The 27,223-nt window shown below is 41.9% G+C and overlaps 2 protein-coding genes across 5 annotated transcripts in view; one reads left to right on the top strand and one right to left on the bottom strand.

The window, feature by feature from the left end:
• MPRIP (myosin phosphatase Rho interacting protein) overlaps positions 1 to 27,223 on the bottom strand; it is a 574,668-nt gene that overhangs the window by 340,839 nt on the left and 206,606 nt on the right. The window lies entirely within an intron of this gene.
• COPS3 (COP9 signalosome subunit 3) lies at positions 690 to 27,223 on the top strand. 4 transcript variants are annotated; one of them, XM_081805573.1, is made up of 12 exons: positions 690 to 864; positions 4,278 to 4,407; positions 6,558 to 6,670; positions 6,764 to 6,813; positions 8,294 to 8,386; positions 9,725 to 9,904; positions 12,875 to 13,015; positions 14,931 to 15,104; positions 16,898 to 16,984; positions 25,430 to 25,543; positions 26,518 to 26,598; positions 26,898 to 27,223. In XM_081805573.1, the coding sequence occupies exons 1-12, from the start codon at positions 810 to 812 to the stop codon at positions 26,949 to 26,951; spliced, it is 1,272 nt and encodes a 423-aa protein (XP_081661699.1). In that variant the 5' UTR covers positions 690 to 809; the 3' UTR covers positions 26,952 to 27,223. The 4 variants fall into 4 exon arrangements, with proteins under 4 accessions (XP_081661699.1, XP_081661700.1, XP_081661702.1 ...); XM_081805576.1 differs by lacking the exon at positions 4,278 to 4,407 and having other exon boundaries at positions 707 to 864; XM_081805574.1 differs by lacking the exons at positions 25,430 to 25,543; positions 26,518 to 26,598; positions 26,898 to 27,223 and adding an exon at positions 20,907 to 21,325.

Below are 27,223 nucleotides of genomic sequence, written 5' to 3'. Positions count from 1 at the left end.
GTAGGCCCTCAGAGGATACAGAGATGAGTAAGACAGATGCTTGAATTTAAGGAACTCCATGCCAGTTAAGAGCAATGGATATGGTATGGACTTTGGAGACAATTTTCTGCAACAGAGTGGAAGTGTCTATATGAGAGGAACAAAGTGCTTTGGGAGTCAATCAGATCAATTCCATATGGGGAAATCAATTCATTCAACATATACCTTGAACGAAAATGCAGTTCTCACTATATGCTATGCACTAAGTGTTTTACGTGGCTGAGGTCACTGTAAGAAGCTTACAGATGGGGAAAACAGGCGGAGGACGGCCAAGTAACCTGTCCAAAGTTACACAGCTAGTAAGTAGTAGGAAAGGGATTTTGAATCCAGGCTACCTGCTTGGCTCCAGTCTTCAAGACAGAGAAAGCCTCATGGAAGAAGTGGCAATTAAGCCAGGCTTGAAGGATTAGGCCAGGTGGAAAACGGGACGGCCATTCCAAGCAAAAACCGGGCAATATGCGCCTAATTACAAATTTAATTTCTTCCTTTGCCCACAGCCCCATTAGATAACAGGAGGAATTTCACAAGTGCACCGGATAAAGAGAAAAGGAAAAGAGAGCGAACTTCCGGCTATGGTGAGTAACGGAACTGTTTCCATGGGAACAGTAACCGGTTCCCAGGTAGGTGAGATCTCGCGGTGCTTGAGCCGGCGGAAGTGACGTCAGGCCGCGGTTGAGGCCCTGTGGAGGATCGCCCCGGCCCCTCCTCCCAGAGCAGCCGCCTTTTCCCGCGTGAGCCGCTTCTGCTGCTCAGGCCGCCTGGGGGGAAACATGGCGTCTGCCCTGGAGCAATTCGTGAACAGTGTCCGACAGCTCTCGGCTCAAGGTGAGGCCCTGGGCCGCCAGGCTGGGCCTGGGCGGGCCCTCCGGGCCGCGGGGACGGGCATGCAACCCCAGCCGCCAGCGCGGACGGCTGGGACATCCCTGTTAGTCCCGAGCCTCGTCTCCGGGGCCGGACTCGGGATTGCGGCGCTCAGACCACGGAGGGGTCGGGCGCGGCTGAGTTCGAGCAGCCCCCTCGCCTTCTCGGTCTCCGTTGCTCTCGTCTGCGCCCGTGCGCTCGGCGACCTGGCCACCTTCCATCGCTGGGGCCGGCTGGACCCTTCTCCCCCCCGGCCCGGGCCCCTTCCACCCGGGCGCTTCGCTTGACAGTTTTGGGGGCGGTGACTTCCGCTGGACGCCTTCCCGAGCGTCCGTTGGTCCCTTCGGCCTCCCCTCCTGCAGTGATTGGTGCACAGCCTCGTCTGTCACGGTGGCGCCTGGCCGCCTCTGGACTAGGCCGCGGGCAGCGGGCGCGAGACGAATCCTTTCTGGGTGCCCTGGCTGGGAGGCTTGCCTTGGCCGGCCCCTCAGGTGCCGGCCGGCGCGCCCTCGGGAAACCTCCGGGCCTATTTTAGTCCGGCAGAGTGCCGAGGGAGCTCTCGCTTGTAAGGCTCCATTTCCAGGAGTGGGATGGTGACCATTATTACTTAAATTTTCATGCTCTTTGGTTCATTCATCTCATCACCTGAATATAGAATGCTGGACTCAGAATTAAAGTAATCAGTTGCAGGCTGTGAAGGTCCCTTTAACCACCCTGTTTCTTCATCTCTAAAATAAAAATTAGTCCCTACTTCGGAGAGGTGTTGGGATTGAATGAGAGGAAGCATGTAAAAGCACTTGAAACAGTACCTATTGTATGAGGTGCAATAGATGCAGTTACAAATTACTGCTAGCAGCTATTAATTGTAAAGTTCTAGGAGCTGCATGACCTTGGACAAGTCACCTTTAATCTCTTGAGTCTCTATTTCCATTTGTAAAAATGGAGGAGTGCTATTTACCTCACTGTTACTGTGAGTTAACTGATCAGGTATGAAGCCTCAATTGAAATACTTCTCCTTTCCCTTATTATTCATAGAAACGGGGTTCACAGGGAAGGCGTAGACTTGCAGTCTCTATAAATGAAGAAACCATTCATTCATTCATTTATGCCACAAACTATTTGGTTTCTACTTCCTGGGATGTAGTATGGGTATTTAGATTCGGGTTGGAATCTTGTCAGTCACTTCATGTGTGAGCCACTTAATTTCTCTGGGCCAGTTTTCTCACTTACAAAATGGAACAGGGACTATTTAGCATCAAGTGAGATTTATCTGAAAGCTTTGGATGCTTGCTGTGCATGTCACTGCTTTAGGAACAGTCTGCCAGGCAGAGATAAACATGATACTTTCACTGACTGTGGCTTTTGTGCCTCATGCTCACTGCGTAGTAAATGTTTATGAGGTTTCTGTTTTTTCTGCTCTTACTCAGAATTTTATAACGTGAACCTTAAGTGAAGGGAATTTCATAATTTCCATCTTTCTTTGGAGGAAAATTCATTGGCCACATCTCTGATTGGGCTCATGTCAGATGCACCCTGTGGCACTGAACTTACTGTTTACTCTCCCCTTGGCCCACACTAAACTATCTTATGATTTCATAGTGACCCAGCTTTTATTTTATATCTCAACTCTGCATTGGTTACTTAACTGGGGAAAAATAATGGACTGAAATGCTTATTTCTTTGTGTTTCATACCATTTGAAATATATTTAGAGTAGTGAGTAAAAAAAGGGAGGCAAATTATTTAACTAGAAGAAGGTGTCTATTTCACATTTACCAGTGAGATTTGTAACAAAGTGATGATATTTCCCCATTCAACTTGTATTGTCTTGAAAGATGATACCTAATAAGATCACAGATTTTTTTAATTCTTATTTTGCAGTACACATGATAATAGTATATTTCTTTATTTTTGGAAAAATTTAAAAGCATAGTATAGAAGCTCCAGAAACGAAATTACCAAAGTTCCTAGCTACAGTCACTTGGATTTTAAGTATTATATTATTTAAGTGGGTTTGTTTGTTTGTTTTGATAAGGAAAAAAATCCCTCGCCTACTAAATAAAAATAGTTGATATGGATAGCTTGAAGTTCAAAATGCAAAAGAGAACAATAAAGGAGGAGACAAGAGGTTGTTGCCCATGGACTTACATAAACCCCATACACACCACCACCACCCCCACAAGAAAGACAGCTAGTAGCATTTGGAAGTATAGAGTGTGGCCATGGTGTCTGTTATCAGTATAATGCATCAAAATCAGTGAGTCTACTGCAGAGTACCAACTCAGGCCTAATTAGATTCTATACCTTAGTTGTTAAAACTAACACTGTGGTATGTGAGAAAAATCAGTGGATCAATTCGGAGATTAATTAACAGGCTGTTGATTGATTGGCTGGTAAGTAAGCACTGTATTCTGAAACTGGAACAATGACACGGCCTGTCCACCTGAGTTTATGCTGAATTACCTAACCACCACAACCCCAGGTGATGCAGAGGGGGCACCGAGAGAACACATTTTCAAGTTAGCCGGGGGAAGGGAGGTGAGAAGAGGGTCTGAAGAACACCCAGGCTGATTGTTGAATGAAGTGTATGAGTTGGTAGAGGAAGACCCAGAGGAACAGAGTGAAGGAGGGAAGACCAAGCATGGAGAACAGGATGTGTAGAGGCATAAAGGTGAGAGAACATGACATGTTGCGTGAATTTTCTGAGCTTGGTGTGACCAGAGTAGGTGTGTGTGTTGGAGGGGGGAGGGCAGCAGGAGGTAAGGCTGGGGAGGCTCAGGGCCCTGTTACCTGGCTGAGGCATTAGGCTTCTTAAAGCCATTGGAGTAATATGATTGAATTTTACATTTTGGAAAGATGCCACAGGTACCAATATGGAGAATGGGTTGGAGGAGAGAAAGAGTGAAGTAGGGGGACTGTTTCAAAGATTTATGATGCAGTCCAGGTAAGAAATGATAAGTGTCCGAATTAAGGCAGGGGAGAGAGAAAGGAATGGGAATTTCATAATTTCCATCTTTCCATTTGAGAGACTTAGGAAGTAAAATTAAAAGTAAAATTGTGTTTGGTGACGTTTTGGATACAGAGAAGGAGATGAGAGTAATGGTGATAGTAATGTGTGCATTTCTGACTTGGGGGATGGAAGAGAGAACGGAGGAAACGTACAAACTTTCAGGGGCCAGAGGGAAATGGGAGGTCTAGTTTTGAGGTCATAGTCCAAGGCTATTTCACTTCTGGGCCTTCTGAGTCCTCATCTGAAATGAAGGAGATACAAGAAATCATCTTTAAGTCATTTCTTGATGAGGTATGAAGTCTGTGGTTGGAGTTTCTTTAGTTTGGTTAGTGCTGTAACTGAATGATAGTGTTATTCCTGTTTTCCAGGGCAAATGACTCAGCTTTGTGAACTGATCAACAAGAGTGGGGAACTCCTTGCAAAGAACTTATCCCATCTGGACACTGTGCTTGGGGCTCTGGATGTACAAGAGCACTCCTTAGGCGTCCTTGCTGTTTTGTAAGGGGCATCTTCTTTTATAGTTCTGTGCTTGCTAAACCTGAACGCTCTGCATTTTCTGGCTGTAGTTTTTTTGGTGTAGAAAAGTAAACCGTGTAAACAACATTGAGCTCTTTAGCACAATTGTAAATTTAAGTCACAGTAGTTACATTTTCCTCATCCCAGCTAATCATGGCATGTTGTATTTTCAGCTTTATCGTTTTTTAACTGTTGTTTATGTTTATACACATTTTGAAATTTATTTTAAAAAATCAAATGGCTGTCTCAGTTGTGGGTCCTATGGTTTGCATGTATCTGAACACTTCACGTAATCCATCAGATTGTCCACATTTTCTGCCTCGGAAAGCAAATAGGGGAGTAATGGCCCAGGGCACGGTGGGGTGTGTTGAGTGAAATTACCAATGATCCAAAGCAACATTGCTTCCAATTCCCTTCAAACAAGTTTAAGCTGTTCAAGACCAAATTAAATAGATGTCATTTCAGTTGGGGTTCCTTGGAACTCTGTGTGCTTGACAGAATTCTTTTTCTCTTGATGTTTTAGTATTACAAATTGGGATGTCATGCTTGTCATGAAAATTGAAACAATGTAAATAAACCCAGAGGAAATGGACCTCCAGCAAGGGTCTGGCTTCACTGGCCCAGCCATTCCTGAGACAGAGATGTGCCAGGAATAGAGTAGAGAGAAGAAAGTTTGTCAGAATGAGGGTCTGGAGCTGCGCTAGGTAGGGGGTAGCCATTAGCCGCATGTGGCTATTGAAATGTAAATTCAGGACGGGGCCTCTTCAGTTCCTCAGGTGCACTAGCCACTTGTCAAGTACCCAGTAGCCACATGTAGCTGCTGTGTTGGACAGCATCGATAAAGAACCGTTCTACCATTGCAGAAGGTTCTTTTGGGATGGTGCTGGCAGGTAAAGATCTCTACTGTTGTGTGTTTGCTGGTTAAAAAAACCGGATAGCATGCATGTTTTATGCACACACAAACTTACATATAGATGTGTATCAAGTGAGGTAAAGTACATGAAAGCATTTGGAAGCTCGAAGGTATATCTGTAAAAGAAAACCTGGAGCGAACCCTGAACTTGTTTCTGAGTACCCTGGATTTGAATTATGTTCTTCCAGTTACAAGGCATGGGACCCTGAGCTCCATATTTGTACTTACAAAATGGAAATCACAGGGCCGTACTGACCTATTGTGAGGCCCAAATGAGATTGTTCGAGATACATTTTGATGAGATGTTCAATTATAGATGTGCGGTGACACTGTTAAGTTGAATAATGTATATTCAAGATGGAGGGACAGATGCAAAGATGAGATGTTCAATTACAGATGTGCGGTGACACTGTTCAGTTGAATAATGTATATTCAAGATGGAGGGACAGGTGCAAAGATGTAGAAGCAGTTGTGTTCAGGCAGTAATACCCATTTTGTTTTTCTTGAAGTTAGTTTCAGCAGGTCATTTCCTTAGGAAAAAGAAGAGCTTGTAGTTTACTTGTAAGCCGTGCCTGAGCGGCAGTAGCGTATCTGATTTCCTCCACAAACCCATCCTTAGCCCCCTCTCAGAGTGAGTGTTTGTTGAAGGGCCGCATCTGCCTAGTGACTCAGGGTGGATCATCCGTGTCCTCCCCCACCCCCCTCTGCGGCCTGCCCGTCAGCTGGTTCTTTCTCCCAGATGGACCGCAGCACCCGTGACCCATGGCCGCAGCCTCCAGCCAGACTGGAGCTCTCTCAGTCCTTGTCCCCCTTCAGTCTGCTGTCCCCAGAGCATGAAAAACAACAACTGCTTTTCAGATGACTAAATAGCCCTAAGCACACTGGAGCTCAAAAGAAAAATGGTTTTGAAAACTTTTGGTTAGAAGTTTATATTCAGTTCCTTCAGGAATATTAGTGTGATATTTGGCCTCATTTAAGGGAGTTTTCTTTTTTCAAAGGTCTTTTTTAAGCATATTTTTCTCAGCCTTTATTTGTGTCTATGTTCTGTGTCTTGATTGTGCCAAGAACCAGGTCAGTCCATTTCTTAGTTTTTAAAAATACCATACCTCATTTACTTTCATAGAGCACTGGAGATAGGATGGCCTTCTGGCCTCAGTTACTTCTTCATTTTCCCCCCATGAAATATCAGGGTGAATTGATTCTTTTCTCTTTATTCCAGATTTGTGAAGTTTTCCATGCCTAGTGTTCCTGACTTCGAAACGTTATTCTCACAGGTTCAGCTTTTCATCAGCACTTGTAACGGGGAGCACATCCGATACGCAACAGACACTTGTAAGCTAAATACCACTTTGTTTATTTCCTACCGAATGCATTTCGCCTGTGTAGTCATTGATGTTGTCCACGTTTTGTCATTGCTGTCTCTAGTTGCTGGGCTTTGCCATCAGCTGACAAACGCACTTGTGGAAAGGAAACAGGTAAGCGATGTTATTCAAGTATTTATGGTTACATTTCAAGGAATAGCTAACGAACACAATGACCTGATTGCTTAAGGGTCCAGGTTAGTACTGAGCATCCTGACAGATGTATGTGGTAACCATCGGCTGTAGGGACAGCTAGCTCCCACATCAGATGAGGCCTCTGAGACACAGGGAGAAGCAGTGCCTCAGGGCAGTCAGCTACTGCTGGTGGATGTTTCTGGAACTACCATCCCAGCGCCTGTTATGTTGTAATATACTGGGTTTTTCTTTGTTTGCTAGAACTTTTAACTTTTGCTTATGACATTTTAGCTTTACAAACGGTGGCAAGAACAATATGAAGAATCCCCATGTACCTTTCACCCAGATTCTCCAGATGTTAACATTCTTTTACCACACTTATTTACCTTTTCTCTTTTTCTTTTTTTTCTGAGCCATTGGAAAGAAAATTGCAGATACGTTGCCACTTACCCTAAATACTTCAATTAGTGTTTCCTAAAAATTAGGACGTTCTCTTACATAACCACAATACAATGATCAATATCAGAATCCTTTAAACAAATCTACTGACCTTACTCAGATTTTACCACTGATTTCCCTAATGTCCTTTGCAACAAAAGAAAATCTCAGATCATGAATTGCATCGGGTTGTCATGTCTCTTTCATTTCCTTTCATCGGAAACAGTTCTTTGGTCTTTTTTAACTTTGGCGATACTGGCACAAGTTATAATTTGCGGGTTTTTTAAATTATTATTCGAAATTGAACTTTAAGATAGTGCTTGGAAGGAGACAAGACAGAACCATTTGGTGTTTTGTCGGAATATTAAACAAACTGTGGTTTGAAAGAAACGGTTAAAAAAAAAAATCTTTACTGAAAAACCCATGTAAGTTATTTAGCGATTTTAGAATCACATCTCCTGTCTAGCAACTGGCTACCTCACTTGAAGCTTGGTCTTGTTATTTATAATCAAGGCAGGAAACAGTCTGTTTATAAGTTATGGTACCAGTTTCAATAGGAATTTATTATCAGGTAAGAGATGGTGGTGTTGGGGAGAATTTATGACCGATCCCTAGACTGCTCTGTGGGAAGATGCCAACATCTTTCTCCACAGCTAAGTTTACTAAGCATGGGCTCTTTATTGTAAATAATTTGGAAATTTTTTGTTTGTCTTGATAAAAATATAATGAACTGTTGAGAGGGTAATATACTGCTTTTTTGATTATTGACCATCATTGAAAAAAAAAGCTTTATGATTTAAAAATTGGTGCTTAATTACTCTAAAATAGCGTAAGAAACAGCTTAAGAAAACACTTTCTGACTGAATAGGGACAGAAATTTCCTGAAAGAGTATGGAAACCTCATATTGTTATTTAAAGGAACCTATCAATTAGTGTTATTTTTTATTTGTAAGTGACAACATAAGATCCAATGTGCTGCCATCTTTGAGAACTTATCTGAAAGAGATGTCATTTCTGACAGCCCCTGCGAGGAATTGGCATCCTAAAGCAAGCCATAGACAAGATGCAGATGAATACAAACCAGCTGACCTCAATACACGCTGATCTCTGCCAGGTAAGCCACCGAGGAGTACTAGGCACACTGAGTCAGAGGTGGAGGGTTGGTCATGGGTTTGCTCAATAAAGGAACGTAATTTGGTGGAGACTGTGATAGGCTCTAGAAGTTGAAAAATATACTTTGTTAGTAAGGGAATTTTCAGCTGGCTGCTACTGAATGCAAACTATAGAGTGGGACTCAGCCAGTAGGTTTGTGATGTGAGTAAACTGAGTAAGTAATGCTTGTGATGTTAAAAATGTCCCAAGTCATTTTCTTTTTAAGGAATTAGGGAGCCTGAGAATAAATATAGGTAACTTCTTACACTTTGAAGTGTTACTCGTTTATTTTATTTTACATGGTTACAAACCCAGGAGGCAAAAGGGAAGACGTGTGATGAAGTCTCCCTACCACCTTGCTCACTAGCCACCCATCTCTTCTCTCCAGAGGAAATCTGTGTTAGTTTTTTGTGTATCCTTCCAAAGATATTTTGTGCGCATATAAGCAAATGCGTGCATTTTTTTCTCTCATTTTTTTTTTTTATACAAATAGTAATGATCTGTATGAACTCTTATGTACCTTGCTTTTTTCTACTTAGTGTATCTTGGAGAGGACTGCACATCAGTGCTTTGCAGTTACAGAGTATTCCATAAGGCTGGGGAGGGGGTTCAACCAGCCCCACGGGGTGTAGATTGTGTCTTTAATTAATAATATGGTACCTGGACTATTCCAAACAGATGTCCTAGTATCACATCAAGGTGTTTTTTTTTTCTTTGCTTTTTATCTTTTAAAAACCTTTGGTGATTGAGGTATAACACACATACAGTAAGTAAAGTGCATGGTCTTAAACGCCCAGCTCTGGGTTTGTACGTGGATCTACCCCTGTACCAGCATCATCATGCAGTTACAGAACATTGCCATGTGCTTGCCTTGTTGAGTTTGAGTTGAGCAATTCCCTATACTTACATACAGGATTCAGCAATTGAAAAGAAATAATTGAAGAGAAACTTAGTTTTTATCATACTATACCGGTCCTTTTCTGTTCTCCTCAAAGAGAAAAAGGACTCACTTGTCTGGGTATCTGTAAACCGAATGGGTGCTGGGTGGGCTAATTATAGTTGAGCTTTCATTCGTCTGTGGAGTACTTTATCTCATGGCTGCTTAGTCTTTTTATAAAGAAATGCTGTTTTATTCTGAATGCTTAGGAAAACGGGGTACTGTGTCAACATTTAGAACATTTTTAATCAGTAAATGGTTTAAAATATTTTCTTGACCTTTCTGGAATCTATGAATTTGCTCCTTCTGCAAAAGCCTGCCAAGTATGATTAAAATGATGATGTAACATAAAATTTTTCACAGCTTTGTTTGCTGGCAAAATGCTTTAAGCCTGCCCTTCCATACCTTGATGTGGACATGATGGATATCTGTAAAGAGAATGGAGCTTATGATGCAAAGCACTTTTTATGTTACTATTATTATGGAGGGATGATCTATACCGGGCTGAAGAACTTCGAAAGAGCACTGTACTTTTATGAACAGGTAATCATCTCTCTAGATGCCCCTGAGGTTGCGTTGAACTTGTGTGATCAAAGACGTGCACAGCTAGGGTGGATTGATCTTGGGCCTCTGAGTTTCAGGTGGAGATCCTTTCAAACACTGTTTCTCTGTCATCACGTAAATGGTGGTAAACTGTTCCTTAAGTTGAAGAGAGTGGTAGTGGAGGGAGGAGCTCTACTGCGTGGGGTCCGATCGAGGCTTTGCCGCTCACACCCTGTCTGATTCAGGTTAAGTTGTGTACATCCCTTGGCCTTTACAGCTTCCTTTGCAGAAAGGGAAGAGATTGAACTGAATGATCTTTGAAGTGTCTTTTTGTTCTAAAACCACGTGTTTTAGGTTTTATTTATTTAAAATTTTTTTTTTAAAGATTTTATTTATTTATTAGAGAGAGAGAGAATGAGAGAGAGAGAGTACATGAGAGGGGGGAGGGTCAGAGGGAGAAGCAGACTCCCCGCCGAGCAGGGAGCCCGATGCGGGACTCGATCCAGGGACTCCAGGATCATGACCTGAGCCAAAGGCAGTCGCTTAACCAACTGAGCCACCCAGGCGCCCCTCAGGTTTTATTTATTTTAATAAGTAAAACATTCTTACGTGGAAAACCCCTTCCTGCTTTGTGTCTGTGTAATGGCCACTGGTCTGTGTAATGAGATATATTACACAATTTGGTAGAATTTTTTAGAGTCTGAGAAAGAGATACAATATTGGCTAATACTAGTATTTTAAGAAATTTGTCAGATGTTTATATTTCTTATTACATCCATAGCACATATTAAGGTAATAAAGGATATTCTAAGCCTTGAAGGAGCTCACAATTTAGTTGAAATGTTAACACATAGATAGACATGCATGGCACGCCTTTCTGATGGAGCATTGCCTCAGTGAGTGGGGGATTGATAAACACTGTAAGGGGACTGAGGGAAGAATCACTAGAAGGTGCTGTTGGGCCGAGATGGTGTCATTAAAGGATATGTCTAGTCAGGGGCACCTGGCTGGCTTAGTCAGTAGAACATGCAGTTCTTAATCTCGGGGTCTTGAATTCAAGCTCCATGTTCGATGTAGAGCTTACTCAAAAAAATGATGTGTCTGGTCAAGTAAAATCTTCAAGGTGACTTCTCTTTAAGAATTTCAGAGTACATAGTTAAAAGTTTGAGTTCTTCACAAAATGATAAAGACACTTCACAGCCACTGAGCGAATGATCATTTTATAGCCCAATATGATAGCTGATAACATACTAATGAGCCAGAAATATCAAGATGACGAGGGCATTAAACAGGAAAGTATGCAATGCACTTAGAAAAAATATTTCTATCACAAATAGTTAAAATGTTAAAAACAAAACATCTTTGATACAGATAGGAGCCTTTTCACTGGAAGTGTGTTTATCCCCAGATTTTGCCCTAACGACAAACATTGTCTAGTGTTCGTCTGTGTCATGCAGCTGTGTTTGAATAATACACAGGCAGCTGTAGATGGCATTAGTACCTTAATTTCAGAAGGTGATAGATTTTTTTTACTGCTTAAAAAAATTCCAAGAGGAAGATGTACTTACTGGAAAAAAATCAGATCTTACAGCATTATATAAGCAAAAAGTGAAAGCAGCTCTATCTCACATCACGCCACATGTCGACCTACTTGATTTACTAGTCCTTGATTGGTGAGAATGTTCGTTGATTGTGCTATTTCACAATTAGAGCAGCGTTGTGGTAGGAATCATTGTACGTGTATCCACATGCACTTATGAGAGTGTTTCTGTAGATTCCAAGTACCTCATAGGCTCAGTGATTTGGGTTTTGATTTGGAATATTTGAGCTGACTTGGGTATGATAGTTTTTACTTCTCCCTGACCTTCATAAATCCCGGTGAAAAAAAGTAGAAAGGCAGCCACAGAGTGGGAGAAGATATTTGCAGATCCTATTTCTGATAAGAGGCTTGCAGCCAGAATGTACAAAGACCTTTTACAACCCAACAATAAAAAAACTGAAATTTAAAAGGGGTCAATGGATCTGAATAGACATTTCTCCAAAGAAGATACACGAATGGCCAATAAATGCATGAAAAGATACTCATCATCGTTAGTGGTCAAGAAAATGCAAATCATATCCACGATATGATACCAACTCACACCCAGTAGGATGGCTAGAACTAAAAAGAGACAGCCAACAATAACCAGCATTGATGAGCAGGTGGAGAATTTGGGATCCTCATAACTGCCCATGGGAGTGTCAAATGGTGTAGCCACTGTGGAAGACAGTCTGGGGTTCCTCAAAATGTTAAACCTAGAGTTACCACCATGACCCAGCAATTCCACTCTTAGGAATATACCTGAGGGAAATGAAGACAAATGTCTCCCCCAGAATATGTACACTGATGTTCACAGCCACTTTATTCATGGTGGCCAGGAGGTGAGACAACCCAAATGCCCATCAGCTGAGGATGAGTAAACAAAATGTGGTCTAGCCCTACAGTGGAATATTATTCAGCCATAAAGTGTAATGAGACACCAGTAACTGCTACAACATGCATGAGCCTTGAAAACAAGAAAGAAGCCAGTCCAGTCACAAAAGCCCACATGTTTATTATGATGCCATTTCTATGCAATGTCCAGAATAGGCAAGTCCACAGAGACAAAGTAGCACGATGGTTACCTGGGGCCTGAGGGAGGAGAGAGTGGGAGATGACTGCTAAGGGGTGGGGGGTTTCTTTTTGGACGGATGGAAGTGTTTGAAATTAGGTAATGGTCATCAATTGTTGGACAGTACGGTGAATATACCGAGAGCCACTGAGTAGTATACTTGGAAAGGGTCATTTTATAGCATGAGAATCGTGTCTCAATGAAGATGCTATTAAAAATACTAATAGGACATGTAATGTAAGAATTGTTATTTAATTAAAGTGATACGTGTAGCTGATTGCCCTTTCTGTTATGGTGAGCTCTCTCTCCTCTTGCTCAGGCTATAACTACTCCTGCCATGGCGGTCAGCCACATCATGTTGGAATCCTATAAAAAGTATATTCTAGTTTCTTTGATATTACTTGGAAAAGTACAACAGCTACCGAAATATACGTCTCAAATTGTGGGTAGATTCATTAAGGTGAGTTTTTTTAAATGGATGTCTTAGGTGACATGTTAAGTCCATAAGGAAATTGTAATGATGACTAATTCTGTAATTTTCTTTTCTAACGACTTAGCTCTCCCAGCAGCTTCAAGTTAGCAGACATTTAATAAATTTAATAACACACATTATGGTCTGGGAGCCATATACCCTCTGATCACCTGATTGGGGTGGAATGTTTCTTAGAAATTTGTTTACAAACTTTTGCTTTGAGTAATAATTGCCGTAGATGTTTAGGCTCCTATAAAGGTTGTTTTGTTGTTGTCGTTGTCATTGTTATTCTTCATTACAGTTTAGCAGAAATACTGAAAAGGCAGTGCTGATTTTATTGAACTCAATCTGCCCAAGCTTTGGGAAATCTTACCAGAGCCCCCATATGAAAACCACAACTTCTGCTCACTGAACTTTTGTTTTCACTGAGGATCCAGCTTTGGGATTACATTTAAAAATAAATAATTTTTTTTTTAACATGTTACCCACAATTGAATTTATTCTATTTATTTATTTATTTATTTTAAGATTTTATTTATTTATTTGACAGAGAGACACAGCGAAAGAGGGAACACAAGCAGGGGGAGTGGGAGAGGGGGAAGCAGGCTTCCTGCGGAGCAGGGAACCCGATGTGGGGCTCGATCCCAGCACCCTGGGATCATGACCTGAGCCAAAGGCAGACGCTTAACGACTGAGCCACCCAGGCGCCCCAAAAATAATTAAAAGAAAAATTTTTTTTAAATACATGTTCATGGTTTAGAATAAAATTGGGCGGTTCAAAAGGTCATGAGGTCACAGTCATTTGGATAACAATTTTTTTTTTAAAGACTTTTATTTATTTATTTGACAGAGATCACAAGTAGGCAGGCAAGCAGAGGGATAGGGAAAAGCAGGCTCCCTGCTGAGCACGGAGCCTGATGCAGACCTCAATCCCAGGATGCTGGGATCATGACCTGAGCCAAAGGCAGACACTTAACCGACTGAGCCACTCAGGTGCCCCTGGATAACAATTTTAACCCTGTTCTTCGTTGTATAGAACTCAAAATTTCAGGATATCAATTTGAAAATCTTCCCAATGAGAAGATTTTTATGCTGTCTTATTGAAGATGGCCAAGTGTTCTTTGCCAAAGACCCTTATTGTGGTTCTTAGGGCTCTAGGCTGCCCAGTCACAGATGGGGGTGGGGGTGGTTAAGAGAGATTCCCTCTAATTGTGTGGAAGAGTGATGGGCAGGGTAGGTTTAGGGTAGCCATTCTCAGATCATTTTGGAGAATGGCATGGTCCCTTCAGGTGGCCCTTGAGCTGCCCTGTTTTAGTAAGGATGTTTTTATAAAGTGATGTCTTCATGACTGCAGGGTGTCATTTACAAGCATTAGTAGTTTATTTATGAAGATATCATCCATGGTAAAGAACACAGACTTCAGAGTAGAGATAAAGGCTTGAACCCAATTTCTACCTGTGCCCCTGATGACCACCCCACATTCTTTCAGACCTCGGCCCCAATTTCTTAATATTTAAAATAGAGGATAATGTATATAAAATCCCTAAAGCAGCTCAGGCTCTTAGTAGGCCCTGTCAACCACTGTTTGTTCTCTTGTTCTGTCTTCTTTTTTCTTATCAAAAAAGAGCAGATGATCCTGTTGCATCTGATGAGGTATGTGTATGTGTGTGAGAAAGTTTGCAAGAGAGTTGAGAATGATGGGAGATTTTGCCTTCTTTTTTCCCAGTGTAATTACCTGTAAAAACTAGGCATTCACTTTGGGTAAATTATAAGTTGTTAGGTAACAGTAAAGGATATTGAATGTACTTTTTCAAAACATAGTAGCATGTCTTCTTTTGCTTCCTATACGAAGTGTATATCTCTACTGCTTTAATCTGATTTTTTCCCACCTTTAAACCTGTAGCCTCTTAGCAATGCGTACCACGAGTTAGCACAAGTCTATTCAACCAATAATCCCTCAGAACTCCGCAACCTGGTGAACAAGCACAGTGAGACTTTTACTCGTGATAACAACATGGGGCTGGTGAAGCAATGCCTGTCTTCTCTTTATAAGAAGAATATTCAAAGGCTAACCAAGGTGAGGCAAGTGACGCCCTCAGATAGCATCTCCTGATTCCCCTGGGCCTCCCCCTCCTCTCTCCCCTTCTCAGTGCCGAGGAAGCAGAGACAGGGATAAAGTGTGGCAGGATGTCTCTACTATTTTCACAACTGATGACTTAGAAAGAGTTTGATTTATACCTTTTGGTCTTTTCAGGGCTAGAGCAGGGTATTTGAGAAGAGGAACAGGTGAAGAGGAAGACAGGTAGGAGACACGGCTCCATGGGGAGGCAGAGAAAGGTAGCCTGAGAGAGGTCAACAGAGCCACGGGCAGACGGGGTAGAACTAACGATGCACACACGAGTTCCCTGTGACCAGCGCGGAACCTCCTGGGCTGTGCTGATCTCTGTTCGAACTTCTTACTTGAACACGGCACTACCCTGACATTGCCACTTAGGCCAGAGTTGAGTGAGCTATGTGCAGGAGGTAGGAGGTAAGCCAGTTACACGAGTTTTATTTTCCAAAATGAAAGGAAGCTGATGGTTTTGGATGACAAGAAACATGCTGATTACCAAGTGTTCAAACAGTACAAAAAAGTATAGAAGAAACATGAAATCTCAGGTGACCTCCAAAGGCACGTGCTGCAGGTAACAGGAAGCGGAGAGCCGCTTAAACCTACAGGATTGCTTTTACTGGGTGGAGGATCTGACAGTGGGCAGACTTGGAGAAGCCAGAGAGTGGTGAGAAGCCAGAGTCGTCGAGGCAAGTAGGCCGAGCAAGGGTATAGGAAATATAAGTCTTCACTTGTCTTAAACTGCTTATGGACTTCTTTAAAATTAACAGTAATTTCATTTTCTTGGAAGCTACTCTCTGAACTAAAGTATATGTAGATTTTTTGGTCATTGGCTCATTACAGATTCTCAGCCTCAGGGTTTTAACACGCCCTGCTCTGAGAAGGCCCTCTGAGAAGGCTGTTGCTGTAAATATTACCAGAGTTCCTTAAGAAAAGAGCTCTTTTGGTGTGTTCCCGAAAGGGGTTGTTTTCAGGTCCCTTGCAGAGCAGTGCTAAACACTCAACTTCCTTCGAAACCCCCATGTGGTTTACATACTTTCGCTTGAAATTTTGAAGAATGAATGCGATGTCGTCAACTATATTTAATTTATTTATTTACAGTACAACATTCAAAAGGGACAGAAATCTCCATCCGGTTCCTGTACCCTAGCCACCTGTTTTCTTTCTTCAGAGGCAACCTGGCGTTACCAGTTTTTCGGGTGGCCTTCTAGAGCGGGTCTATGCACATACGCGTGCATGCACACCCCCTCTCTCACAGATACACACACGCTGTCTGTCCCATGCACACCATTCTCCTTTTTTATATTTAATGGTACACGTTATCATTCTCAGATTCTCTTTCAGTCCATGAGAAGTATCCTTACTTTTTAAATTTTTTTTTTTTTTTTTACAACTGCATAGGAGTCTGTTGATGCAATTGTACCAGACTGCACTAACCTGTCCTTTGTTGGCGGACGTTTAAGTGGTTCTAGCCCTTTGCTCTCACAGACAGTGCTGCAGTAAATAACCTAGTACATATGTTTCTCAGACACATAGGAAAGTATGTGCAGGATACATTTCTAGAAGTCATTACTCCTCTAGGAGACTGATGGCTAAAGCCACAGGTTTCATCAACTTTAAGTCATCTTTACAACAAAAAATTATTTTGCACAATAATAGAAAGCAGATTTTCAGTGATTCGTTAGAGCTCTGTACACAGTTAATAAAATGTATGTCCTCAGTTGTTTCTACCTGTGATTAATTCTACTTCTGGATTTCAGACCTTTTTAACATTATCATTACAAGATATGGCAAGTCGTGTGCAGTTATCTGGACCTCAGGAGGCAGAGAAATATGTCTTACACATGGTAAGTGAGTTTTCACTTTTAAAAAGTTAATTAGTGGATTTTTGTCCCTGTAAAAGTCATAGGTGTTCATTGTAGAAAATATTAAAAAAGAGAAAGAGAGAGGGATGCCTGGGTGGCTCAGTTGGTTAAGCGGCTGCCTGTGGCTTAGGTCATGATCCCTCAGCAAGGAGCCTGCTTCTCCCTCTGCCTGCCGCTCCCCTTGCTTGTGCTCTCTCTCTCTCTGGTGAATAAAGAAATAAAATCTTTTTAAAAAGAGCGAGAGAAAGAGAGGGACATCCAAAGTCAACCTCTGGACATTTTGGTTTACTTCTTTAAAATCTATGGGGTTTTCCACTTTTATGTACTCATATGATATGCATGGTGTGTCCTGTTACATTTTTAAAACGCTTGTGAAATAGTTCAGATGTACCAAGGGTCATAAAGCACTGCTACTCAATGTGCTGGTGCATGATGACGTCATGAACTTGGTCCATATGTAGGTCATGGCATTGCTGCCCACACCAAGGATGTCCTGTTCACCTAGAGAGTGAACAGTCGTTGACTGGGATCTGATTTGAGCCCCTTAACTCCTTGTGGGCCATTGTCAGTTCATGACTGCACTTAGAGCAATATCTATAATAAAGGGGGCTAAAGCAGGCACCATCTGAGTACCTGCCTTCAGAAAGCAGATATTACCAATACCCCTGCTGGTAACGTCCCAGTTGCATCTCTCCACTCCCCAAATTTGGATAAGTGTCATTTAAATGAGTACATGGTAGGGGTGCCTGGGTGGTTCAGTTGGTTAAGCGTCTGCCTTCAGTTCAGGTCATGATCTTGGGGTCCTGGGATCGAGCCCCTGGTCAGGCTCCCTGTTCCATGGGGAGTCTGCTTTCTCTCTCCCTCTGCCCCTCCCCCTCCCCCCTGCCCCTGCTCATGCTCCCTCTCTCTCTGCCTCTCAAATAAATAAATAAATAAAATCTTTAAAAATAAATGAGTACATGGTGACCCACCAAGTTGATACATTGTAATCTACCTACCTATTCAGTTTTGTAAATACATGGTTCTGATTTGATCCATCAAACCAAACTTACATCCTCAGCCCAGGTCAGGCAAATCTTGAGTGTAACAAGTCAGCATTTTACATTTTTCTGCTAATGATCTCCCCCTCTGATTTCAGGAGCACTGCCATATCAGGATTAGGAGTAATAAAACTATTTTCCATTGTGATAATGGAGTACTTCCTTTCCATAAGGCAATTTACAAATGTTTTGAAGTTTTTTTCCTTTAGCCTAATTCTCAACACACACACACACCTCCCAAACAAACCAAATCTGTCTGACTTGACCAACCATGGAGTGAGTGCCTGTCAAGAGCACCTTGCTAAGCCCCACAGGGGTTACACAGACTGAGTAAGTTACACAGTACTGCCGGGAAACTCGCTATTTGGTGGGTGAGAAGAAATGCATGAGTGTTTATGACACCTGTGAGGACACACGAGCTAGGGAAGTGCTTTGAGGGATTAAAGGAGGGGGATGTGTTTTGAACCCTGTGTGACCAACCCGGACAGACCCTGACAGGCTCTGGATCAACCAGGGGTGTTTTGTCTACTAGGGGACATTTGGCAATGTCTGGAGATACTTTTGGTTGTCAAAGCTAGGGGTCCTAACATCTAGTGGATAGAGGCCAGAGATGCTGCTCTCCATCCTGCAATGTGGAGGCCTGCTCCCACAGCAGACATGATCCCGCCCAGGATAACCACGCTGTCAAGCTTGGGTGTGAGCTCAAGACTCGCCCTAGATATAAGGTCTATGAGGGTGGGGATTGTTGTGGGGTGTTTTTTGTTTTTGTTTTTGTTTTTTTTTAATAAGACATCATTTTTTTTTTTTAGGGCAGTTTGAGGTTCACAGCAAAATTGAGGGGAAGGTACAGAGATACCCCATATGCCCCCTGCCCCTCCACAGCTTTCTCCGTTATCAGCAACCCTCACCGGAGTGGCGCATGTGTGACAGTTGCTGAACCTCTCCAGACACATGGTCATTCAGAGTCTCTAGTTTACGTGAGGGTTTACTCTTGGTGGTGTGCATTCTGTAGATTTGGACAAATGTGTAATGACATGTAGCCATCATTACGGTATCATACAGAGTTCTTTTTACTGCCCTGAAAATCCTCTGTGCTCTGCCTTTTCATCCCACCCCTGGCAACCACTGATCTTTTTTATCGTTGCCGTAGTTTTGCTTTTTCCCGAATGTCAGATAGTTCGAATCCTACAGTATGTAGTTAGCCTTTCCACATTGGCTTATTTCATTTAGTAATCAAAATTTAAGGTTCCTCAGTGTTTTTTCATGGCTCGACAGCTCATTTCCCTTTAGTGCAGAGTAATATTCCATTGCCTGGATGTGGCACAGTTTATCCATTCACCTCCTGAAGGACATCTTGGTTGCTCTCAAAGTTTGGCAACTATGAGTAAAGCAGCTCTAAACATCCATGTCAGGTTTTTGTGTGGATATGTTTTCAGCTCCTTTGGGTAAATGCCAAGGAGTGTGATTGCTGGATCATATGGTAAGACTATGTTTAGTTTTGTGAGAAGCTGCCAAACTCTTCCAAAGTGGCAGCACCATTTTGCATTCCCACCAGCAATGAAAGAGAGGTCCGATTGGCCCACATCCTTACCAGCATGTGATGTCAGCGTTCCAGATTTTAGCCACTGTAATAGGCGTATAGTGGTATCACAGTTTAATTTGCACTTCCCTGGTGATATATGATGGGAAGCATCTTTTCATATGTTTATTTGCCATCTGTCAGGTCTTTGGCCCATTTTTTAATCTGTTTGTTTTCTTGTTGAGTTTTAAGAGTTCTGTGTGTGTGTGTGTGTATTTTTTTAGCTAATCTCTGTGCTCAATGTGAGGCTTGAACTCACGGCCCTGAGATCAGGAGTCACATGCTCCACTGACTAAGCCAACTAGGCCAATTCTTTGTATATTTGTGTATAACAATTCTTTGTCAGATGTGTCTTTTGCAAATATTTTCTCCCAGTCTGTGGCCTGTCTTATCTTGACATTGTGTTTTGCAAGAGAAGCTTTTAATTTTAATGGAGCCCAGCTTATCAATTAATTTTTTTCATGGATTGTGTCATTAGTGTTATATCTAAAAAGTTACCATCACACCCAAGATCATCTAGGTTTTCTCCTACATTATCTTCTGGGAGTTTTGTGTTTTTGCGTTTTACCTTTAGATCTGTGACCCATTTGAATTGATTTTTGTTAAGGATCTAAGGTCTGTGTCTAGATTCATTTTTTTGCATGTGGATGTCCAGTTGTTCAAGTACCATTTGTTGGAAAGACTGTCTTTGCTCCATTGTGTTGCCTTTGCGCTTTTGTCAAAGCTCTGTTGGCTATTTATGTAGGCCTATTTCTGGGCTCTGTTCTGTTCCACTGATATATTTGTCTCTTCTTTCACCCAAAGCACATTGCCTTGATTACTGTAGCTTTATAGGAAGTGTTAAGGTCAGGTAGTACCAGTCTTCCAACTTTGTTCTTCTCCTTTAATATTCTGGGTCTTTTGTCCCTTCACATAAGCTTGAGAATCAGTTTGTTGATACCCATAAAATAATTTGCTGGGATTTTGACTGGGCTTGTGTTGAATCTATAAATCAAATTGAGAGGAATTGACATCTTGATAATAGGGAGTCTTCCTATTTGTGCACCTGGAATATCTCTCCATTTATTTAGTCCTTTTTGATTTTCTTTCTTATCCTTTGATTTTCCTTATAGATCTTGTACATATTTTGTTAGATTTATTCCTAAGTCCTTCATTTGGGGTTGGGAGTATGCTAATGTAAGTTGTATTGTTTTGATGTTTTTTTTTTTTCAAAGTTTGAGTATTTATTAGAATTTTTAAATAAAGAGAACTATGACTTTAATTTCACATCTTGGTTTTGACAAAGGAGATGCCACCAAGAGCAGAGCAACAAACTCCTGTCCTAACCAGGATTGACCAATGTCCCCCCTCCTAGACCCACCGCTCGATCTCAAGACCCTTTTCTGCTTACTTCCCAACTAAACAACATGACTGGCAAATGCAGCCTGTATCAAGAACCAACGCGTCAGTTTGCAGGGAGCCACTGCATGATGTTGCCATGTCTAATCAAGGACCGAGTATTCTCCCATACCACTTCTCAGCAGAAGATGGACCTTTTGCATCCCGGCAGGAGACAGATTTACTATTTCTGAGCATGCGCCATGGTGCAATTCCAAGTGCTGTCACGTTGCAAAGATAAGCAGACACCTGAATTTTCCTCCTGGGTACTTTTCGGGAGCTTAACATGGTTACCCGGGATGAGGACAGGACCGTACACCTGCACTTGACCCAGTCCAGCCGATGCTTCCACACAAGGACACTATCCAGTTCAGCGCGGTGTAAGGCACGGATGCACAAGGAGAGAGGCCATTGTCAGTGATAAGTAGCATTATGGAAAAAATTCCAACCTGCAGGATAGAAACAGTGCTTGATGCTCCGGTTTTTTGTTTTTTTAAAGATTTTATTTATTTGACAGAGAGAGATGGCTAGAGAGGGAACACAAGCAGGGGAGTGGGAGGGGAGAAGTAGGTTCCTGGCTGAGCAGGGAGCCCAATGTGGGGCTCGATCTCAGGACTCTGGGATCGTGATCTGAGCCGAAGGCAGACGCTTAACAACTGAGCCACCCAGGCGCCCCGATGATGCTCCAGTTTTTAAATTGTATTGTTTTTAATTTGAATTTCCACTCATTTGTTGCTGGTATACAGGAAAGTGACTTTTTTTTTATTAACATAATGTATTATTTGTTTCAGGGGTACAGGTCTGTGATTCAGCAGTCTTACACACTTCACAGCGCTCATCATAGCACATACCCTCCCCAGTGTCCATCACCCAGCCACCCCATTCCTCCCCCTCCACTCCAGCAACCCTCAGTTTTCTTTCCTGAGATTAAGAGTCTCTTATTGTATGTCTCCCTCTCTGGTATCGTCTTGTTTCATTTTTCTCTCCCTTCCCCTATGATCCTCTGTCTTTTCCTCAAATTCCTCATATCAATGAGATCATATGATAATTGTCTTTCTCTGATTGACTTATTTCGCTCAGCATAATACCCTCTAGTTCCATCCACGTCGTTGCAAATGACAAGATTTCAATTTTTTGATGGCTGCGTAATATTCCATTGTGTGTATATACCACATCTTTATCCATTCATCTGTTGATGGACATCTGGGCTCTTTCCATAGTTTGGCTATTGTGGACATTGCTGCTATAAACATTGGGGTGCAGGTGCCCCTTCAGATCACTACATTTGTATCTTTGGGGTAAATACCCAGTAGTGCAATTGCTGGGTCGTACAGTAGCTCTATTTTCAACTTTTTGAGAAACCTCCGTACTGTTTTCCAGAGTGGCTGCACCAGCTTGCATTCCCACCAACAGTGTGGGAGGGTTCCCCTTTCTCCGCATCCTTATCAACATCTGTCGTTTCCTGACTTGTTAATTTTAGCCATTCTGACTGGTGTGAAGTGGTGTCTCATTGAGGTTTTGATTTGTATTTCCCTAATGCCAACTGATGTTGAGCAGTTTTTCATGTGTCTTTTCTATATTAACCTTGTATCCTGTAACCTTGCTATAATTGCCTATTAGTTCCAGGAAGGTTTTTTTGTTGATACTTTCAGATTTTCTACATAGGCAGCCTTATCGTCTGTAAACAAAGACAGTTTTATTTCTTCTTTCCCAGCTTTTTTATTTTCTTTTCTCTTCTTACTAAACTTCCAGTATGATGCTGAGAAGGAGTGATATGAGGGGAAATACTTGCCTGGTTCCTGTTCTTTGTGGGGAAGCTTTGAGTTTCTCCCCATTAAGTGTGATGTTAGTTGTAGGGTTTTTGTAGATATTCTTTATGAAGTTGAAGAAGTTCCCCCTCTACTCTTAGTTTACTGAGTTTTTGTCATGAATGGTTATTGGATTTTGTGAAATATTTTTTCTGTGTCTGTTGATAGGAACATAATCTCTTTAGTTTGCTCATGTGGTGAATTACATTAATTGATTCTGAACGTTCATCCAGCCTTGCATACCTGGGGGAGTATAATTTTTTAAGATTTATTTATTTTAGAGAGTGAGAGAGAGCACGTGAGAGTGGGAGTAGGGGCAGAGGGAGAGGGAAAGAGAGAATCTCAAGCAGACTGCTGAGTGCCGAGCCCGATGCGGGGCTCAATCTCACGACCTTGAGATCATGATTGAGCCAAAACCAAGAGTCAGATGCTCAACCAGCTAAGCCATCCAGGTGCCCCCTGTGTAATTCTTTCTGATGCATTGTTGGATTTGCTTATATTTTGTTGAGGATTTTTGCATGTATGTTCTTGAGAGATATTGGTTTGTAGTTCTCTTTTCTTGTAATGTCTTTGTCTGGTTTTATATTAGGGTAATGCTGGCCTCATAGAATGAGCTGGGAAGTATTCCCTCTGCTTCTATTCTCTGAAAGAGATTGTAGAGATTGATATAATTTCTTCCTTAATTGTTTGGTAGAATTCACCAGTGAATCCTTCTGGGCCTCGTGCTTTTTGTTCAGAAGGTTATTAATTATTGATTCAATTTCTTTTTTTTTTAAGCTTTTATTTATTTGACACAGAGAGAGAGAGAGAGCGCGAGCGAGCACAAGCAGGGGAAGTGGCAGGCAGAGGGAGAGGGAGAAGCAGGCTCCCTGCTGAGCAGGGAGCCCGATGCAGGACTCAGTCCCAGGGCCCTGGGATCATGACCTGAGCCGAAGGCAGATGCTTAACTGACTGAGCCACCCAGGCACCCCAGATTCAATTTCTTTAATAGATATTGGCCTATTCAGATTGTATGTTAGGGATTTTTTAAGGAAACATTTTTTGAAATATAACCTGCACAGAGAAAAGTGTACTTAAGTGTATAGCCAAATACATTTTCACAAAGAGAAGACACCTGTGAAAGGAACACCTAGATCAAAAATCAGAGTATTAGCAGCACCCCAGAACCATCTCTCATGCCTGCTTCTAGCCCTACTCCTGCCTAGAAAGGTATTACCCTGACTTCTCACATTCTATTTTGTATTTTTTTTGAGCTTTTACAAAAGGACATGTACAATATATACTTGTTTGGGTCTGGCTTTTTTTGCTCGAATATGAGCAAAGTGTTGTATGTAGTTCCCTTCATTTTCAGGGCTACAGTATTTCACTGTGTGAGTATACTTTCCCATTAATTAGGTGGACACGGGTTGTTTCTAGTTCTGGTTACTACAAAAAGAGCTGTTGTGGTAAACCTAGGTTTGCATTTTGTTTGGGTCTATTCCACCCACGTTTTAAAGAGGCAGCTGTCTGTGAGCACATAAAGGATGACATATTCTATTTAATATGTGTTGGACTGATTGCTGTTTCAGTAGGTAGCATCGATCCCTTCCAAAGCTAGAATGTGGAGCAATGTGTTAATAATAATACCTTCATGAGACTTAATGGTTTCTCACTTTCTAACTTCCTGGACAGGATTTGGCTGTAAAGGCCAGTCAAATAAATCCCTAGTCATTGAAGCAAATAAAGAACATAGACCTTGAAACTACCTTGGAATCAGCATTGGCAGGAAAGGTTTTCTGAAGAATCAGAAGAGAATTTGTAGTGGGGTGAAACAAAAATGTGTTAAGGTTTCACAGTTTAAGATGCAAGGCCCTTCAACAGCATTATGCTGGGTGATGCAGGAAACAAAAGAAGCATATACAATTCAAATGATAGGAAATGTCCAGAATAGGCAAATCCATAGAGCAGGAAGTAGATTGGTGGTTGCCAGGAGCTGAGAGGATGGGAAAAGGAGTCACTGCTCCAACGGGTATAGGGTTTCCTTTTGGGTGATGAAGATGTTTTGGAACTAGATAGAAGTGGTAGTTACACATTACAAATTACACTGAATTGTTCATTTTATTTTTTTAAAATATTTTATGTATTTATTATTTTTAAAAGATTTTATTTATTAATTTATTTAACAGAGACACAGAGAGAGAGGGAACACAAGCAGGGGCAGAGGGAGAGGGAGAGGGAGAAGCAGGCCCCCTGCTGAGCAGGGAGCCCGACACGGGGCTCGATCCCAGGACCCTGGGATCATGACATGAGCCGAAGGCAGACATTTAACCGACTGAGCCACCAGGCGCCCCTGAATTATTCACTTTAAAATGGTTAATTTACATTATGTGAAACTTACCTCAGTAAAAAATGGTAAGGGCAGGTGTGTATGTATGTGTGTGTGTGTTTTGCACTCCTTAGCATCTATAATGGTGCCTAGCACATACTAGGTGTTCAATAAATACTTGTTGAATAAACAGATGGTGCTTAAAAAATATGAAAACAAATTTATTGCTTTTTGTCCTTTCCCCCAATTAGATTGAAACACTATAGCTTTGCATAGTGTCCAGGTCTAAACTACTTTCCTGATTTCCTTTTTTTACAGATAGAGGATGGTGAAATTTTTGCAAGTATTAATCAGAAGGACGGTATGGTCAGTTTCCATGATAACCCTGAAAAATATAATAATCCGGCCATGCTTCATAACATCGACCAGGAGGTAAATACGAATGCCAGGTTTTGATTTGTTTGTTTGTTTTGATTGATGTTTGAGATGCTATATTTGAAATACTGCCTCCATGATCCTGGACAATTTTAGTTTTAAAATACAGGTAGTTCCAAATAGTTTCTAGAAACATCATAGTTCCTAGAAAGTTATTTTGAAAACAGTCATTGCTTCAACCTCTCCCAGACTGTATGGTTATAACAAGTAAACGGTGGGCTGGATTTCCCATCAGCTCACCAGAGCCTAGTTCAGCTACTAAAACACTTTAGGGTCTTACAATTGGTACAGTTTTATTCACACCCAACCACCATTTATAACGTAGAGCCTCATTTCTGCAGGAGGAGTGGGAGGCAGCGGGGCGGCTGGGGGAGGAAGGCCGTCCCTCGGTTCCCTGTCGGGCAGCAGCCAGGGACCGGAGCGGGGTCCCCTTTGCAGTTTCTGAGGTCACGCTGCTCTGAGTACCCCTCTGGGTTCAAGACATGAGTTGGGATTGTGTGGGCAGTCTGTGTTCCTTACCTCAGACATTAAATCTCAGAAGCCTAAAAGCAATGCAGAGTAACATAGGATACTTCCACACTCCCTTTTTTGCAGTTTAAAATCCAGAAACCCATGAAAACTGGAGGTTTTTGGTAACTCAGTGTGATGGTGAATTTCACCCAAAATGATGTATGGTCTTTATCCCGCTTAGGGTGCTTATTTTTAGGTTTCACTGCAAAGGATATTAATGTGTTTGATTATGGGGAGCTGCCCTAGGTCCTGCTGGGTTGTTAGTTAATTTACAGTACTTGTACTCTGTTAATTTTCTGCATTCAAAAAATTCTGATTCCAAAACCTGTGTAGCCCCAGGTGTTTCAGATCATGGGATTGTGAACCTATTAGCACCCATATTAATACTCTAGGTTAAAAAGGAGGTAAATTGACCTAAACTCACTTTTCTAATAACCACCTTCAAACGTGTCTATCACCAGATGCTGAAGTGCATAGAGCTGGATGAGCGACTGAAGGCCATGGACCAGGAGATCACAGTGAACCCCCAGTTTGTACAAAAGGTGATTAGGGTTCCCTTTATTAACTAGAAGTGGCCTGGATAGAAAAGGAGAGGTTATCTCCTCATCAGGAATGTGAGCTTGATATGAGATTAAATGTTTAGTTGCCCCAAGTTCTTGAAAATCTTTGTCACTAAGTTCACATTTTCAAACTACAGTCTGGAAGTATGCAAACTACAGCCTCTCCACTTGTACACAGGGTGACTGTCCTTGGGAAGGGATGGGGCGTGCTTGCTTGGGGCTGGTGGGAAACCTTTGGCAAGAGCAAACATAAGTAGATGGTCTCACTTTCTTCTTTACAGAGCATGGGATCACAAGAAGATGATTCTGGAAACAAACCATCTAGTTACTCTTGAAACTAACATCCATCCTGAGTTAGATGAGAGAAATTTATCACCTTGGCCAGTGGCAAGTGTTAGGAGGGCAGCAGGGAAGACCAAGCCTGTTTGACCTGGACATTAAGAGATTACATTTTGTTTTGACATCTTCAGTCCTATGTGCTTTAAGAAAACCATTCTCTCTGCCAAGAAAGGAAAAAAAAAATTCAAACTTTAAAGTCTGTTGTGGATTTATTTATCCTCAGATTAATGTTGTTATTGCATTAAATCTACCTTTTTGTTTTAAATTA

The sequence above is a fragment of the Leptonychotes weddellii genome, chromosome 15, assembly GCF_054177405.1.
Source record: "Leptonychotes weddellii isolate Sample4059 chromosome 15, ASM5417740v2, whole genome shotgun sequence".
In the NCBI taxonomy this organism is placed as follows: Eukaryota; Metazoa; Chordata; class Mammalia; order Carnivora; family Phocidae; genus Leptonychotes; species Leptonychotes weddellii.
Note: the sequence above shows the minus strand (reverse complement) of the source record. Positions and strands in the feature narration are given on the sequence as shown.

What these genes read in the sequence shown, in the direction of transcription:
- COPS3 (XM_081805573.1), top strand. Translation starts at nt 810, where the DNA reads ATGGCGTCTGCCCTGGAGCAATTCGTGAACAGTGTCCGACAGCTCTCG. An exon ending in CACTGTACTTTTATGAACAG is followed by an intron (nt 9,905 to 12,874) that starts GTAATCATCTCT and finishes CCTCTTGCTCAG; the next exon opens with GCTATAACTACTCCTGCCAT. An exon ending in TTCATAACATCGACCAGGAG is followed by an intron (nt 25,544 to 26,517) that starts GTAAATACGAAT and finishes GTCTATCACCAG; the next exon opens with ATGCTGAAGTGCATAGAGCT.